This window comes from Fusarium poae, chromosome 2 (genome assembly GCF_019609905.1).
Source record: "Fusarium poae strain DAOMC 252244 chromosome 2, whole genome shotgun sequence".
NCBI classification, from domain to species: domain Eukaryota; kingdom Fungi; phylum Ascomycota; class Sordariomycetes; order Hypocreales; family Nectriaceae; genus Fusarium; species Fusarium poae.
The window spans coordinates 7,444,851-7,461,800 of NC_058400.1; the positions used below are offsets into that span (position 1 = coordinate 7,444,851).

Here is a 16,950-nt window from a genome sequence, read left to right on the forward strand (position 1 = left end):
CACTGTGTGTGCAACCTGGCCCCGGATATGTACATCATACAGTTAACGCCGTATCCAATGCAAATGCCCTCCCTGTTGTACCTTCCATTACGCCTTCTCATAAGTTTCATATCATAATCTATGCTCCAAGAGATCTTGTTTATGGCCATCTTTGCTCAATCGCGGATGCGCAAAAACAATTGGCTCGTTTCGCACTTGATGAGCAGCATCTCTGCTGTGGACTTGGTCATAGAGAATCTCAGTGACACCATTGCTTGTATGCTGTGTTGCGTGCCCACCCGCTGTGTGCAGAGCTAAAGCCCAGGCCAATTCCCGCGTATGTTCATTCGCCCTCGTAATCCATATATTCATGCGATACCATACCCCTCCTGTTGGGCCAGAGAATCTTTCACAAGAGGAACCATTGGTTCCTCTCATCCATCGTGGAAATATAAAGGTCCGTATCTATTCGTCACAATCGTTTGATCCGCGACATTTTTTTATGCGGTAGGCGGGCGATTTGTGGCATTTCGTTCTTCGTCTGTTGCAGGAGGTCCTCTACGCGTCCGTTGTCTTCGTCTTCGCCGGTTTTGTAGTCGTGGTCGGCAGCATGGGTACCAGCAGCAAACGAAGCATGCAACCACCAAGCCAATGGCCAGTCCGATCAGAAAGCCGCGCATGATTTTCTCTCCATTGGATCCTCCTTTAGCGATGCCCATAAACTTCTCGCGAAACAGATCATCTGCAAATGCATTTGAGGGGACGATATTCCCAGTTGTGCCTGATGTCGACGAATCGTCACTTTCTGGTGATGAGGCATGGTCGCCGCGAGGGACAAGATGCCATGTGGATAATACAGGCATGATGCCGAATGGTAGCTGCCGGACGAGCGCAAAAGGTGAGGGGGGGCGAAACCAAGTAAGGATTAAGCTTAAAATCCTTTGGTTCTGCTTTGACGACCGAAAGAACAAAAGTAAGTTGTGAAACTCGAGACAATAATGAAGCAGCAGCAGTTGTCGGTCATATGTCCGGACGATCCGAAAGATGGGCCGGAACGGCAGTAACGGAGGTGGAGATATTGGGATGATCGACAACCGACGTCTCTCAAAGTTTGTCTTTTTTGGCTTGTCAGGATAAGGCAGGTGCCAAGTGAGGTCTCGGACGCTGAAGAAGCGGTTGTTTTGCGAATTGTATCGTAGAGAGCATTAAGCGGAGGTGATGGTAGTACACAAGTGATGGTTATGGATCAGTTCCCTTGAGCCGTAAGAGGTAAAGAAACAAAAATGAAGAGATCGGTGTCAGATCTGTCACCGGAAGAATCAAGCTAAAACGAGGCCTTGCAAGAAGGAAAGGAAGAAAAAGTGATGGAGACGCTGGAGGTGCTGGAGGTTGGGACTGGAGAGCGCATGAATCGGGATCTGGTAAAAAGCTCAGATAAACCTGACAAGGCTTCCTAGTTAAGCATCATTTAAGAAAAGAAGTGCAAGTGGAGGAGGCAGGGAGTTAGTTGTATATAGACTACTAACTCAAAAAGAGCAGGGAGCAGGGGAGAGAGATGTCTGTCATCTGGATCTGGATCTGGATCTGGGGTGTCCCTTCTGTTTGAACTCCTGTAAGAGTTCTCTGTCCCCTCCCTCCCTTGACCTTTAAACGCGTCGGCCGTTATCATCTCCTTGATGACGCTACAAATCCAAGCCAAGAAGGTGAACAAACGCCAAGACGTATACGAATCTCCAACGGTTCCATACTTTAACGTCACTCACGGATATACGGTTGTTCTTATCCGCCCGCACGTCAAGAAGGTCTTTGATCTTTGCGACAATGAATGTTTGCGTGTCAATTAATAAGCGGTTAGTTAAACCACAAAGAGAGCCAAGTGAGTCTACTAAGAATCAACCATGTTCAACCAAAAGGTTCATGTCTTCCTTTTCAGTATCATCACGTTTCTATCGGTCCAAGGCCCGAGAGAATTATCCCAGAATTTACACGTCATGACCCCATTGGCTGGCCCGCAATGTGGATGCATCCCCCGCCCCGAGCCCGGAAACCGCGGGGGTGGCTACCTAGACTAGCAGATATCAAAGTGACTAAATTCTTTTGTCTGTCACATATATATTAAGCAACAAGTCGAGGGAATAGACTTTGAAAATCCCAGAAAACCATCAATATATAATCTATTTCACTGCTTCTCCTTTATGTCCTTGGATTGTTGGAGATATTGGGTACCGGGAGCATAAGAGAATACAGATCAGATCCAGAGGAAGTCAGTAGTGGAGCTTATTGATAATATCTGCCGTCTATTTCGTGCCTACCCAAGGTCTCGGTGTGGACTTCGCTGAGATTTGCTGGTCTTCTACTCAAGATTGCCATGATGAATATAAATTTAGGCTATGAAAATCCGTTACCTCAAAAGTGTCCTTTCTCACTATTATCTTGTGCATGCCGTAAGGTAAGGTTGGACATCTAGGCAGGGTTGGGTCCTGACGTCGAGAGACATCAAAGCTGGCGACACCATTAAGATGAGGTTGACTTAGTATATAATTAACCACAAAGGTTCAAGCTCGACTGTGAAAGCTACTCTAGTACATACTCTATGAGGGATTGGATTCTTCACTCTTTTGGTCAGTATCAACTAACCCTGCCTTCTGCCTATTACTATTAGGCAACCAGCCCACCTTGACACTATCGACTTACACAACCCGCGTGTATATAAAGTAGGAACTTATTAGTCTCCGTGCTTGAATCAAATCTATCGTATCCGAGACTTCACTTCTTCCCAAGCACATCACTTCTGGTACTAGGCTATCTGGTACAACCACGCACAGTCATGTCCGCAATGATTGACCTGGCGGGTTCATCACCTAATATCACAACCCGTCAAACTCGCAGCTCAACCCGTCAAGCACTCTCATCAATTGCTTCATCCTTGGAGAGGGACCAAAACCCAGGCTCGTCCTCCAAGAAGCCCCCAATAGGCCTGATACCATCCAGTTCCTTTATATCTCGAATTCCTCTTCCTATTGAAGACCGCGATATCCTGATCTCTAAACGTGACTGGCTCACTTCTCACAACATCTCCCTCCCCCAAGATGTCCTTCAGTCCATTGATCTCAGCCCTGCGACATACTGCAATCCTGTTGACGCAACCTACGTCTTTGCTCAAGCTCATGCGGGCACCGCAGTGTGCATCTCCCCGGACGGTGTCCTTCTCACCTGTGCACATTGCATTGCAGACAAGCCCTCCAAGCTTACCACTAGGCCTTGGCATGTTCTCATAGCCTCAAGCGGGAGTGTTGTGTTGACAAAGGTTATATCGTGGGATCCGGTGCGAGATCTTGCACTTCTCCTTATCGATCAAGCCCAGTCCCCCCACAGACCTTTCCCTCACGTCCGCATTGCATCATCCCCCCCCCAAGTTCAAGTCCAAGCTCTTATGTATAGGACATCCTGGCTCTGATGACCTTAAGCAGAGGACAGTGATTCGGAGACTGGGTACGACACATTGGTGCTTAGCGAAGGGACATTTCGTGGACTGTCTGAAGATCAAGATCCGCAAGACAATAGCGACATTGGGGCTCTGAGGCACACCTGCTGGACGTACTGGGGACATAGTGGCGCTGGTTTGTTTGATCGAGTAACAGGGAGTTTGGTAGGTGTGCATTCAAGCTGGGATGAGAAGACCGGCATGAGGAGGGGGGTGCCACCCGAAGCGGTGGTATCATTTCTTGAAGAGTTTGAGACAAGTAGGCGAGATGCTTTTGGGGAGGAATGGCAATGGTATGTGCAATGAAGCAATGGTGGTATAACTCAGCCTGTGAGATGGCTACAACACGATTCAACAGGAGCGGGTGCTCACTGTTCTTCACAAGATGCAAATAGACTTGAAGAAGACGTTATCACTGCCCTTCACTTCAAAAGATTTATGCATCTACATAGTAATACACGCGAGTATGATTTCACAATCGCCAATACCATGTCCAATTCTCAACAGTCAGCATATCCTCCATGCATGACAAAAATCCACAAGATTCGTCTTGTACAAATCCGAACCACCCTTAGAGCCTTAATACATACATCTGATCCAATCCAACTTGCTCCTCTCGCTCATAATTATCAACCCTTCCTCCCTGTTCTGTACCGTGCTGTGCTTTGCTGTGCTTTGCTGAAATTAAGATGCAAGCCCAAAAATAGAACGACGATGGACATAACCGCCGTTTTGTTGCAGAATAACACATGTTCGACTTTTCAAACGCCATAACCCGCAATATCCCCATGATGAATTGATGAAAAAATGCTGCACATGCTTGCCGCGGCTTAGTCGCTTCTCTCCGGGATACTCTACCCTCAGTGAGTGACCTTGACAAAAGCAGATAACCTCAAGTCAAACTGTCTGAGGGCCAAGTGGCTCCAAGCTCCCTCAGGTCGAGAGCTTCAGTTGCTCAATCTGACAACACTCCAATATCCTTGTCTTCAAACAAGCCTCCTCTTTTAGTGGTTCAACTATGCCAATAACGTAGTTCAGCTCGACCTTCGTAGTAGGCCAGTGCAGTATCTAGCGTACTGCCCCATATTAGCCCATGGTTGGTGTTTCAGGTTCGGCACCTCAGCTCAGAAACGCTGACCCGCTGAAACAAACATCACCAAACGTCATGCAAGAAACCTGACCAGTGCCAAATCTCGCCTCCTCCTCCCAGTTCCAAGAAATGCATACAGACCTCAGAGTGGCGCCATGAGCCCATGTAGGGGTAATGTGTGCCAACCCTGCAGATCTGACGTACAGCACTCGTCTTGTGCTCGCCTCTCGACAGTATTCGGTTTCGGTAGGCGCCGCTCGAAACCTGTCGCTTGAGTAGGCCAGCAACTCCAAGAATAGCTTAAATGATGCCACCTGGTGGGTCGTAACCTGTCGGTGCTCCTCTCGAGGTACTGCCTAGCCCTGCGCTTCCTGGTTCTCCGTCTAATGGTGCTGTCGTCGTTTTTCGGAGCATAAACATGGGTTTCTTGCCTTCTTTATCCAGTTGCTTAAACAGAATCAATGGCTTCTCCTCGAGACCCAGACAACGCTCCTGGTCTCCGTACACAATATACAGGGCATACTGATCCCAAGGGGCGTTGATCTGGTACTTTTTGAGCGCAGCAGGCAAGACTTTGTAGCAAGGGTCTTCCATACTAACGCGGAACGATTTGAATATCTCGACCGAGGCGTTACTCTGGCTGGGCGTATCAGGTACAGGGGTTTCTCGTCTGCGGGGTGGTCCTTGCGGCGCCTTTTCCCGAGGAGTATAACCTGCATTGGCGTGACCATCGTCGTTGAAAGTGGTTCGTGAGGAGGGTGTCGGTGCTTCGCTGCGGTAGGATCGAGAGGCGAGAGTGGTAGCGGGCATGTGGGTCTGAGGGGACGTTGGAGAGGGAATGTTGGGTGAGGGATACGATGGCGACGACGCGCCTTGGCCCCCTCCGTTCATGGCTGCAAGATGAGAAGATGATAGGACGGCCCGCTCTGCCGCGCTGGTAGGGTCTAATGCTGTCTCTGCTATTGACCTCTCATGCGTAGATTGCGTAGGCGATGCATTTTTGGGTGCTGCTCCGATCAAGATCTTGCGAGTTGAATATTGTCGCTTGACGGAGCCTCCAGATTGACCCGAGCCCGGGGGTGGTGTTGGTGCGGGGGGTGATATGGTAGCTTCGTATCCATAGGCTTGCTGATTACCAGACAGGTTTGGTAAAGGTTGCTGCGCATCCTTGACAAGTCGCAAGGCTGGCAGCATATCCTCCCGTAATCGCCTGAAATCATCCGTCATTCGTCGCAGATCCTGTTCGAGTAGGCTCATGCGTTCGTCGCGGAGACGGAACTGTTCGACCAAGTGTTTGATATCCTTAATAGTTGCGGTAGCATATTGCGCTTCAGCATCGGCGGCTGCAGGGGTTACGGATTAGAATCACGCCAGTCCGCCAAGGAGGGGAAATCGCAGATAACGTACATAGGGGTAGATAATGGTCGCTCTCAATGGGCACGTCTTGAGCCTTCTTGACATCATAGACGCTTTTGAGGATGGTAAGGCGATGTCCCACACTGGCGATACCCATGCTCTTGAGATCATCATGTTGGAGCGCAACGAGAGCCTCACCAACAATCTCGTTTTCTACAAGCAATCAAGCGTCAGCTGTAGCCCTCTGAAAATTACCTGCAAATTCTTCGAAGACGGGAGCGCCACCGTAGGCTAAAAACATACCTATGAAGCGATCGCCATATTGTGGAAGACCAATAGTGCCAATAAAGTCAGCACATTCCTCAACGGTCCACTCAGTGATGATGGTTTCTGGAAGGCGGTCGGCGCTGCTGCGGTGGCCGTAGGTAGTAGGAGTATGCTCCGCGGATGTGGAGAGCTCAGAGTCTATGGGAGAATGTTCAGAATTGGTTATGGGAGAGTGGTCGCCCATGCTTCGCTCGTATTCGTCGTCGGCGTCGGACTCGGCGTAGGCTGTGCCACCATCAAAGCTCATCATCCTGATGGTTATGAAAGAGCAGGCGACAACAGCTGAGGAGGTTGGTGAGACGAAAGACTAATTCAGGCGACTGAGGCGGTGGTGATGCCGCAAGCAGCAAACAGATGCGCTAGATCGGGCACCGTCGGCTGAAGAGAAAGAGTAACGAGGTTTGGAAATTGCTGGTCGGTCGGTCGAATGCTTCGTAAATATTTCATGCAAATCGTGATCGGGGTTTCATTAAGAGAAGCAATGCCCAAAAGATGAGAGAGGTTGAAGTCGAGGAAGTAGGCGCAGTCTGTAGGACGATTGGATGCGAGAGAGCGAATCGAATTGGATGGACACAAGATAGAATGGGCTGAGGCAAGGCAGAGCAACGTTGAGTTGAAGTGGGAAAAACGAGAGCTGATCCCAAGAGAATAAGTAGACCCAGATCCGAAGGGCTCAAAGAGAACAAGTATCGTAGGAATGCGAAGCGAACAAAAGGAAAAAGTCTGGTGGGAGGTAACCAGAGGAGAAGAGAGCGGCTGCTCGTGGTGATGATGACGGGGTTGTTTGTGTCTTGGTCTTGGTCAAGCCTGTCTTGCTTTGGTCCTGCTTGTGGAAGCGCTCGGGTGTGGAAAGAGAAGAGGAGGTGCTACCCGAGTTGGGATAGCCTCTACGCACAGTAACCACCTACCAACGACCTGCGGAAAACAGCACCTCTGTTTTTAGGTATTGAGTACCTGGATCAGAAGGCCGTTGCCCCATTTACGGAAGTACTCCGTACCTATCTTTGCCTTGGCCGTTTTTCTTAGTGGGCCATGCCGGGGCCTTACTGGGCGGCCGAGGAGGGACTTTGAGCGACTGATGGTCCACTGAGAACACGGCTTGGCTCCCGTCCCGCTCCACTGACAGCATCCCCCTGCTATGTCCCGGCCAGGCCCTCGCCCACTATTATTATAGGCACTGCTGCTGTAGTCCGTTAGGTTACCAACCGTAGGTCCTAGGTATGCATCTCTCAAATCGGCCATTGGATACCTGGGATTAGTAGTCTTTGTTTCTTCAATAAACAAACGAACAAGTTCATTGCTGTCTGCAAACATGACTCTATGTTGACTAGCAACATGTGTTTGGGAAAGTCTCAGCCACGGGTTTAAGACATATCCCAAATCCTGAAGTCGATTGCTGATATGTATCGAACTCCTAGTCCGCTCAATTAACCTCAGTTTGTCTCTCCTTCAAACATCAGTAGTTCAACACCAGGGCAATAAGATATGAAGGGTACAATATCGAAGGCTAGGGCTGGTCGTCCTAATTGAATCGAGAGACAGGACGATAAGAGGTATTCTACGGAAACATTATCGGTTTGAGAGCGAGCCGTAAGCATTCCTGCTTGAGCATTCAAGGATTTCGATTCATAACCGTCATGCACTCGTCTTTAGACAAATAGATGACTTGGCTTCATTAAACAACCTACTTACTGGTGAATCGTAAGATTGCAGCAAAGCTAACAAGTGAATGCATAGTAACGAAACTAGTTATCATCACCGACAATAGCAGGGATAGTTCACAAGCGAATATATCTGATCATAATTTTGTTTGATTAGTCGAAGGAGAACTATACGTTCCTTCTTATATACGTCGTCTAATAATTATTCTATATGCCATACTCTGCAATTTTAACCTGCTGATCAAGGTAATTTGCTGAGTCTTCCTCGTTATACCCATTCCAAAAAATGGCCTTTACCTCAACACGCCTTCAACTCCGTCAACCCATTCCAAAACCTCTCGTATCAGAGTACGTGTGCAAAAGAAGCGGCAGCTATACAGCTAACCATTGAAGGGAATCAAGGACATTAAACGTCGTGCGGCGTCGTGTTCCTTTACAGGACGGATCTATGTAATTGCATGAACTCCTCTCAGAAAACTTCTGAGCACTTAGGTGGATTAAAAGCATGTGTTAAACACCGGGGGAAAAGATTCGATTAGGGAGAGGTTATTAGCGAAGGGGGAGCTTGGAATCCTGAACGCCGTGTCGAATGACATCCTCCAATCGCCAACGAGGGGCCTTGATAGGAATTCGGTTTTCTCTCCTCCATTCTTCCTCGTTCTCGGGTGAAACGCCTTCGGGAAGATGGTCTAGACCGCCGGCTACACCAGTGGAAAACTTGATCTGCAGAGTATCGCCAACTTCGTCACATGCCGCCAACAGACGGTCCAAATCGTCCTTGTTGTGGGCGGCTGAAACACAGAAACGGGCTCGGGAGCTGATAAGCGGGGTGGCAGGATAACCGACGACCACGACGGAGATGTTACGTCGTAGCATCTCATGGCTGAAGGCGGGAAGCTTGGCGGGGTGGTAGAGCATGACAGGAATGATGGGAGAGTCGTCATGGCCATAAACAATGAGACCGAGACGCTTAAGTCCAAGGCGCAGATATCGAGAGTTGAAGGCAATACGCTGCAGACGTTCTTCACCTTGACCAGGGCACAGCTCGCCAGTGATGAGTTTCAGAGAAGCCAGAATCTGCATGAGAACGCAAGGAGCAGGTGTCTCGCCATACTGGGTGGCAGCGTTGGTGCTCTTGAGCTTGTCGATGATGTGTTGGTCAGCAGCAATATAACCACCGTTGGCGCCAAAGGACTTTGTCAGAGTTCCCATAAGAATATCAACCTCGGCAGGATCAATGCCAAAGTAATCACAGACACCACGACCACGGGGTCCAAGAGCACCAACAGAGTGAGCTTCATCAACAAACAGGTAGAACTTGTACTTGTTTTTCAAAGCGAGAATACCAGGAAGATCACACATGGTACCCTCCATTGAGTAGAGACCTTCAACAACGACAAGAATCTTCTTCCATGGGCGGTGAGTGCGGGGTTGACCTTGAGAGATAGCCTCGCGCACAACACGCTCGAGGTCGCCCATGTCGTTATGCTTGAAGGACTGAATGACAGCACCAGAAAGACGAGCACCGACACGGATAGAAGCGTGGTTGAGCTCATCGGAGATAATAAGACAACCCTTGGAGACGATAGCAGGGAAAGAGCTGGAGTTTGTAACGTAACCCATGGAGAAGACCATTGAAGCGGGCTTTCCAACAAAGTCGGCAACCTCGCGCTCAACCTCCAAAGCAAGATCAGAAGTACCGGCAGCACCCCGAGGGCTGCAGAAGCTGATACCGTATCGCTTAACACACTCCTCCACAGCATCAGCACAAGGTCCATCAGACTGGGCAAAACCAAGGTAGTTGTAGGAACTCATGTTGAGGGTCTCGGTGTGGGTGCCGGTGTATTGATAAGTGCGGTTGAAGTCATCGGACTTGCGGTCCATCAGAGTGATGAATCGACCAGGGACACCAGTGGTGGGGCGAGCGAAACAGTCATCCAGGCGCATCTTGAGACGTCGGACATAGAAGTTATCGAAATCACTATTGAGAGCTGCGTAGCCATTGCTGGCCTTGAGAGCGCGGTAGTGCTTGGGGTTTCCGAAACGCTTGCCGAAGAAATCTCGAATGTGGCCGAGAACAATCAGAATAAGATAGCTGATGTAGGTGGTCAGAATGAAATAGTAAGGAGGCTCGTCTTCGACGGGGGGCTCAAGGGGCTCTCCATGAGACTGGCTGGTGTATCGATGACTTGAGTGAAGAAGGGGGCCGAACTGGGCATCTGCTCGTTTTTGGCGGTCAATCTCCTCAGCAGTCTGGGGCTGGAAAATAGTGGTCGTGGAAGTATCGATGCTGTTGGGGTCGCCAGGGCTCGCAGTAGAGAGAGAGATGGTTGGCAGGCCAGGGGAAGGAGAAAAGCCAGTAGCGGTGGCCTGGTTCTGCTGAACGGCGGCAAGAGCTTGCTGAGCGCCGGTAGACTTGGGGCTACTGGAGAAGAAGTTGGTGATACGGTTGCCTTTTGAGGTGGAGGGGCGCCTCTCGCCCGACTTGACGGGTTGAGACATGGAGGACGAGGATGAAAATGGATTCAGCCGACGGGGCATCTCTCCTGGCAAAGGTGCGTCGGTTGGTGATGCGCAAGCGGAAGGGAGGCTAAATCGCGAGGAGGCCGACAGAGAGTACGGCACCAAATTGGTTGCTGAAGCACAATGACTTGAGAGTCTGGCAGCGAGGAGCGAGTGTCAGCTTGAGCTTGAGTTTGAGTTTGAATGATGGAATCAACAACAAAGTTGGCCGCAATGCATATTCTCGGAATAGGAGATTATGAAGGTTGAATGCTTCCAATGCAATTGTGAAAAGAATATGCCAAGCAGTGCAGAGAACAAGATGAAATCAAGTATGCACCGTGGGCAGAACAAACTGCAACACAAGCAATGGCGAGAAAGAATGTTGAGTTGAGCTGGAACTGTGCACGGTACAATAAATGTTTGATGAAGGAGATTCTTTTTGATAAGAGGTGACAAGCGAGTTTAAACTCTCGAGGTGTTAGGTAAGTGGTGCATGGTCCAGGAGACGCAGCACAGGGGGATGCAGGAGGTGGCGTCGAATCAAACTGGGAAAGTAAAGATCCGCCGACTGCAAATTGCTTGTGGGCCTCTTAGCGGATCCAGCCGTGGTCCAGCCAGGAACAGCTTAAAACACCAGATGATCTGCTAGAAGAATACCAGGGGAATAGCGGAATTGGGTTCCAAGCGAGACACTGAGTCGATCTCGGGTGCTAAAAGAGAATGAAATGCTTGCTGACTTACCCAGTGAGGTCAGTGTCAGTTACTGTTTAAAAGAGAAACAGATTCCAGGCTCCGAGACAAGAAAGAGTTGAAAGGTCCGACCGATAAAGATCGATCCAAGCTTGAATCGAATGGATCAGGCCGCAACGCAAGGGCGTTGTAAGTATCGTCAAGACCCGAGTCAAGTCGGATATCCGTAGAGCAATCAAGATCAACAATAAAGGTTTGACGATCGAGTAATCAATCGACCTTGAAGTACAGAGTACTGGTAATAGATGCAATGGGCAGCCGGATGGCTGGGCTGAGTGAGAGTTGCTCTTGGCCTCTTGATCACTCGGCCGAGACTTGTCTGCTGAAGAACAACGAACAAGCAGTAACCGAGCGAGTGGTGATAAAAGAAAAGAAGGATGATAGAAAGACGATCGTTTAATTAATTATTCGACGACACCAACGCGCAGTGCAGTGTCAGCGGAGTCAACGGCAGAAAATGGGAGGATCTCGGTGCATTAAAAAACAATCAAAGTCCAGGTTTTCGCTCCACGGGAAACAGCGGGGACCAGGTACCTAACACTGGCCTCCATTAACTTTGATGCACCTAGGTACTCAACAAATCTATTGGAAATCAAGGTCGTAGACAACTTACCTAGTTTAAAGTTGCATTGTTTACGTGCCTGACTGAGCAGCTGACTGTGTCACCAAAAAATGCGATGTACGATGTACGAGAAACACGCACAACAGAACAAGCCGAAGAGGACAGAAACAATAAATTCAAGGGGTCAATCAGCGGGGTCCTGCAGTACCGTCTTTTTCGTTTCGCCTCTTTTTGCCTCATCCCCTCTCCCTTGTTCACGAGAATTCCTTTTACAAGGTATTCGCTGCCTGTAGTAACCAGACTTTCAAGGCTGGGGAGGCTCGAGAGTCCGAGATGAGGCGCGTGTTGTCCATAGTTTAGGCCCCGTGCGTACCTAAGTGAATGCCCTTAGTAGGTACAATTCTTCCGCCGTAGGTATGAAAGTCATTGTATCCCAATCATCAATATCCCCGTTGGTTCCCTCTCTCCTTCATCGATGACCAGGTAGTAGTCGTCTAATGCCCTGGATTCCGAGCTGTCCGGCCTACGAATGGGAACACACGGGAGACTTTAGAAGGAAGCGCCACATTTTCCATTCAAGCTCGGCTCGGACCAAAATTTCTTTATTGAAGAAATTGCTAGACTTAGAGTATAGAGCATCAAAAATAAGCACACAGTAGCTCCGGCTTTTAGTGCGATTGAGTGACCGTAGCTATTTCGTCACTTACACTGTCAGAGTCAAGTTTTCTGCCACCTCAAAGCTCGGTAACGAACAGCAAACCTGTCAAGGGGCCGTGGCTCACCACCATCAGACCTCCAGCGTTGGTCATGTTGGAACTAAAAGGAAGTGAGATGTCATCATCCAGGGGCATTGCCGTGCCTAAGCTCTGAACTTTCCGTCGCAGCCGGCCACGATGATGACATTTATTTATGGTCTTGATGGTACAAGGACCAACGATCAGGACAACTGACTTGTAATCGTCTTAATCTTGTATATTTTAATAATGGGCAATTGGATTAGTCGCCTAGGTTGTATCTGGGGCAGGATGCCTGCAGCAACACAGACGGTACAGATAATAATAATGAAGCCGTACTAACAATCTGACAGGGGTCCAATAACAAGCCCTTGATATCTGTAACTCCACGGTATATATCAGTTCTTCTTACAACAGTTTCCGGAATCATGGCAGAACAAATAAATGTAATTTACTACATTTAATCAATGAATCTAAAAAGCAAGACTTTTGTTCATTATTGCACGCTGCACTAGGTATTATTCTGTGCATGTACGAGGATGGCGCGAGTCCCAATGCGCAAAGGGCGACTGCATGAATACGCTTGTACAGCACACCGACATCTATGACCATGGCCAGCAAGACGCTACTCTGTACGCGGGATCAAATATGAACAAGATCGTCTAATGTGAAATAGGCTTCACCGCCAGCTCTCTCTCAGCTCATCTAGTGCGCGCGGGCAGTAATGATCGCACGAGCTACCATTGGAGTCTACTTTCTTAGGCCATTCCAACTGCACATTTGAAACTTCAAAGTACTCTTCACAAGTATCTTGCCATTGTTCCTTTCTGATGCTGTGCTCGGCGTTTCTGATTTCTAATGCCAATACCCTACTGTGATACCAGCTTGTCTCAGTTCCTGCGCAATTATCTTCCACTACTTGAGACGTTACCTACCATATAGATCAGGTAACTATTACCTACCTGCATAATACATTCGGGATCCGAATCATGGCTTTCATCTCGGAAGTTTAGGGAAAATTGAACATGCCGAGCTTTTAGTTATTGTGGTACATAAAGTAAGAGCTCCGGGTCAGGTCAAAACATTTAATCTCGCCAAATTACCAAACGACGTGATTTTGCTTCGGCTTTCCGATTGAGCTTGGACAATCAGGTCATGATGCGTAGCCTTCGGCATTCTGTTTGACATGGCGAATTGATTCGTCTGTTTCCAAGATATACGCGCTGTTTGTAACTCGCGTACTTTTCCCCCCGACAAGAAATCTGGATACTGCCTTTTAATCAGTAGCAATCGATAAAGATTACAACATGCGACCTCTGGATGACCCTCCCGTGGTTTTAAATGTCACATCCTATCAGTCACCTTCCAATACCTCAAAGGCAATTCATCGCTGTTTGTCTTGACAGCCATCTTGGCTGGTCACGCACGTATGAACCCTCGGTTTAAGAGTGAAGCCACACATCATCAGCCTCCCCCACCACAGCCACTTCGGAGCACCGTCTTTCGATGGCGGGGAACCGAGATCGGGAGGGGACGGCTTTCAGCGGTTCGCAATAGATAGACACGGCACTTTGAGATGCATTCCGGTTCCGAGCTCATTAGAAAAGGACGGAATCTCAAGTCCGTTGCACTTGGAAGATATCAAAACCTCTCAAATATCAAAAGGTTCTTCTTTCGTTACTTCAATCAAGGTGGTGTCTCAAAACTGTTTCAATCTTTTGACTCTTCCTCTGCATTCATCACATCTTGCTCAAGTTATCATCAATTGCCCCTCAACATATTATCTTTTTACCGAGGGGTTCGGTTGGCGTCTTAACCTCCCTTATTTACCACCTCAATGCCCGTCATGTCAATCGATAAGCTTGTACCTTCTGCTGCAGCGCCTCCTTCCGAGGACAACGTCCTTTGGCGGCATCCAGATCCCAAGTCCACTCATATGTGGAAGTTTCTCGAGCATGTCAACAAAAAGCATGGTCTGAATCTTGACGGCTACCCAGCTCTCTACAAATGGTCTATCGACGACGTTTCTTCATTCTGGGAGGAAGTCTGGCATTTCACCGGTGTTACAGCGTCTAAGCTTTTTGATGAGGTATGAAACTCCAGGTGTAAGCGGGACTTCTCAAGTGAGATGAGTAGACAGACGCTGGATCGACTTCAACTCTCCGAGACTCAACTAAACTCACCAACAGGTCCTCCCTCAAAATGCTCCCATGTATCCTCGGCCTGACTTCTTCTCCGGTTCGCTTCTCAACTTTGCCGAGAACCTTCTCTTTCCTGCAACTTCTCCACAACCCGAACCTACAGCCCCGGCTGTAATAACCGTGACCGAGTTACCTAACTCCACAGTTACTACTTCGTGGGCCGAGCTCCGTGAGGCCGTTCGCCGCTGCTCCAATGCTTTGCGCGCAGCAGGCCTCAAGCCCAACGATGTTGTTGCTGGTTTTGTCTCTAATCATGTTGAAGCCATTGTTGCTATGCTCGGCGCAGCAGCGATAGGCGCCATCTGGACCGGTATCAGTCCTGATAATGGCGTTTCAGCTGTGCTAGACCGTCTAAACCAGATCGCACCCAAAATACTATTCGCCGACAACGGCACTGTCTATAATGGTAAGGAGTGGTCAAGCGTATCAAAAACGACAGAGATCGTGGGTGCGCTGAAGGACAATGGCCTTGAAAGAGTGGTTGTGATCAACAACATCAGTTCCGGGGGTCTTGGCCTCGAAGAACTTGAAAAACATGGCGTGACTGCTGTTGATTACACCAAAATGCTTGAGTCTGCTTCAGAAGATCCCCTGAAATTCGAGCAACTCCCTCCGGGCCATCCTCTGTATGTCCTCTATTCCAGCGGAACTACTGGTCTTCCCAAGGCCATTGTTCATACAGCATTAGGTACGCTTCTTCAGCATAAGAAAGAGCATTTCCTCCACTGTTCGCTTGACTCGACATCTAGAATGCTTTACTACACGACTACCTCATGGATGATGTGGCACTGGAGTGTTGGAGCCCTCGCCGTAGGATCCACTGTTGTTGTGTATTCTGGTTCTCCTTTCCGACCTCATGCTCATCTCTCATTACCACGTCTCCTCTCTGACCTCGAGGTCACTCACTTTGGTACTTCAGCTGCCTATCTGACTGCTTTGGAGGCCAACAACATTTACCCTGTCCGTGACAGCTCAATCGATCTCTCCCGGCTGCAGGCTATTTACTCGACCGCCTCCCCTCTTCCCCCATCAACCTTCAAATTCGTTTACGAAGCTTTCCCTAAGCAAATCAACCTAGGCTCCATCACTGGTGGCACGGATATTATCTCGCTATTTGGCGCCCCTTGTCCACTTCTTCCTGTCCGTGTTGGTGAGATCCAGTGTGCTGGTCTCGGTATGGCCATCCGCGCTGTCGACTCGGCCACTGGAGAGTCAACCAAGGCCGATGAGCCCGGTGATCTCGTTTGTGTTAAGCCGTTCTTATGCCAACCCCTCACATTCTTCGGTCCCAGCGGGGAGGCTAAGTACAAGTCGGCATACTTTGAGCGTTTCGAAAACATTTGCGGAGTAAACGGTGCTGTATGGCATCATGGTGACTTCGTCAAGATCCCCGACCCCTCAACTGGAAGTTTGGTCATGCTTGGTCGGTCAGATGGTGTATTAAAGCCGTCTGGTGTGCGTTTTGGATCTGCTGAGATCTATAATATCCTCACACGTTTCTTTGCTGCCGAAATTGAAGATGCTGTATGCGTCGGACGTCGACGAGAGACAGACTCAGATGAGACTGTGTGTCTTTTCTTGGTAATGGTGCCAGGACACGAATTCAACGATGACCTCCGCCTACGGATTAAGTCTAAGATCAAGGCTGAGTTGAGCCCTCGACACGTTCCAGGAGTGGTTGAGGAATGCGGAGCAGGCGTACCCAAGACAAGTAATGGGAAAAAGTAAGTACACCCCATGTCAGATTATGTAAATCGTCGCATCATACTAACATCCAACGTAGGATCGAAGTTGCTGTGAAGCAAATCCTTTCGGGCATGAAAGTCAAGACTAACGCCAGCGTCGCTAACCCTGAAGCGCTGGATTGGTTCAGGAGTTGGGCAGAGGCCCATTGATGGGGTTTTCCACGGTCCAGGGAGGTATATATATCTTTCTATTAAGTAAACAAGACAACGGTCATGATTTATAGAGTGGGTTACAGAAAGGGACATTCGTGTTGGTGGATAATAGAACAGCTGATCAAGTTCATATATCAGATATGTGTCCACTAGTCCCAAATATTGTGCATAGCAAACTTTTAGACTTCTCTAATGGTCTGCACCAAGTTCGGTATTTAAACTCACTTGTTTTTAACCGTTCAAGTATGTCGTTGATCAATGAGCCAGTCGTCTTCGCATCAAGTGATGGGCCGGCTGCTCGAAACATAGACATGAAGGTCTGACACACTCCCGTGAGCACCCGCATGATTGATTCTGCAGTAGAGCTGTTCCGTAAATGCCTGCCATAAGATATCTTGACCTT

The 16,950-nt window shown here is 48.8% G+C and overlaps 5 protein-coding genes across 5 annotated transcripts; 2 read left to right on the plus strand and 3 right to left on the minus strand.

The window, feature by feature from the left end:
• Positions 1–479: 479 nt before the first annotated feature.
• On the minus strand, positions 480–842 carry FPOAC1_006547 (uncharacterized protein; the record flags this gene model as incomplete). Its single annotated transcript, XM_044851023.1, has 1 exon — positions 480–842. The coding sequence occupies one exon, from the start codon at positions 840–842 to the stop codon at positions 480–482; it is 363 nt and encodes a 120-aa protein (XP_044709735.1).
• Positions 843–2,815: 1,973 nt separating this feature from the next.
• On the plus strand, positions 2,816–3,436 carry FPOAC1_006548 (uncharacterized protein; the record flags this gene model as incomplete). Its single annotated transcript, XM_044851024.1, has 1 exon — positions 2,816–3,436. The coding sequence occupies one exon, from the start codon at positions 2,816–2,818 to the stop codon at positions 3,434–3,436; it is 621 nt and encodes a 206-aa protein (XP_044709736.1).
• Positions 3,437–4,853: 1,417 nt separating this feature from the next.
• On the minus strand, positions 4,854–6,486 carry FPOAC1_006549 (uncharacterized protein; the record flags this gene model as incomplete). Its single annotated transcript, XM_044851025.1, has 3 exons — positions 4,854–5,896; positions 5,961–6,122; positions 6,213–6,486. The coding sequence occupies 3 exons, from the start codon at positions 6,484–6,486 to the stop codon at positions 4,854–4,856; spliced, it is 1,479 nt and encodes a 492-aa protein (XP_044709737.1).
• Positions 6,487–8,446: 1,960 nt separating this feature from the next.
• On the minus strand, positions 8,447–10,399 carry FPOAC1_006550 (uncharacterized protein; the record flags this gene model as incomplete). The annotated part of the gene is made up of 1 exon (XM_044851026.1): positions 8,447–10,399. The coding sequence occupies one exon, from the start codon at positions 10,397–10,399 to the stop codon at positions 8,447–8,449; it is 1,953 nt and encodes a 650-aa protein (XP_044709738.1).
• A 3,895-nt stretch (positions 10,400–14,294) lies between these two features.
• FPOAC1_006551 (uncharacterized protein) lies at positions 14,295–16,544 on the plus strand (the record flags this gene model as incomplete). The annotated part of the gene is made up of 3 exons (XM_044851027.1): positions 14,295–14,537; positions 14,638–16,373; positions 16,433–16,544. The coding sequence occupies 3 exons, from the start codon at positions 14,295–14,297 to the stop codon at positions 16,542–16,544; spliced, it is 2,091 nt and encodes a 696-aa protein (XP_044709739.1).
• Between the last annotated feature and the right edge of the window lie 406 nt (positions 16,545–16,950).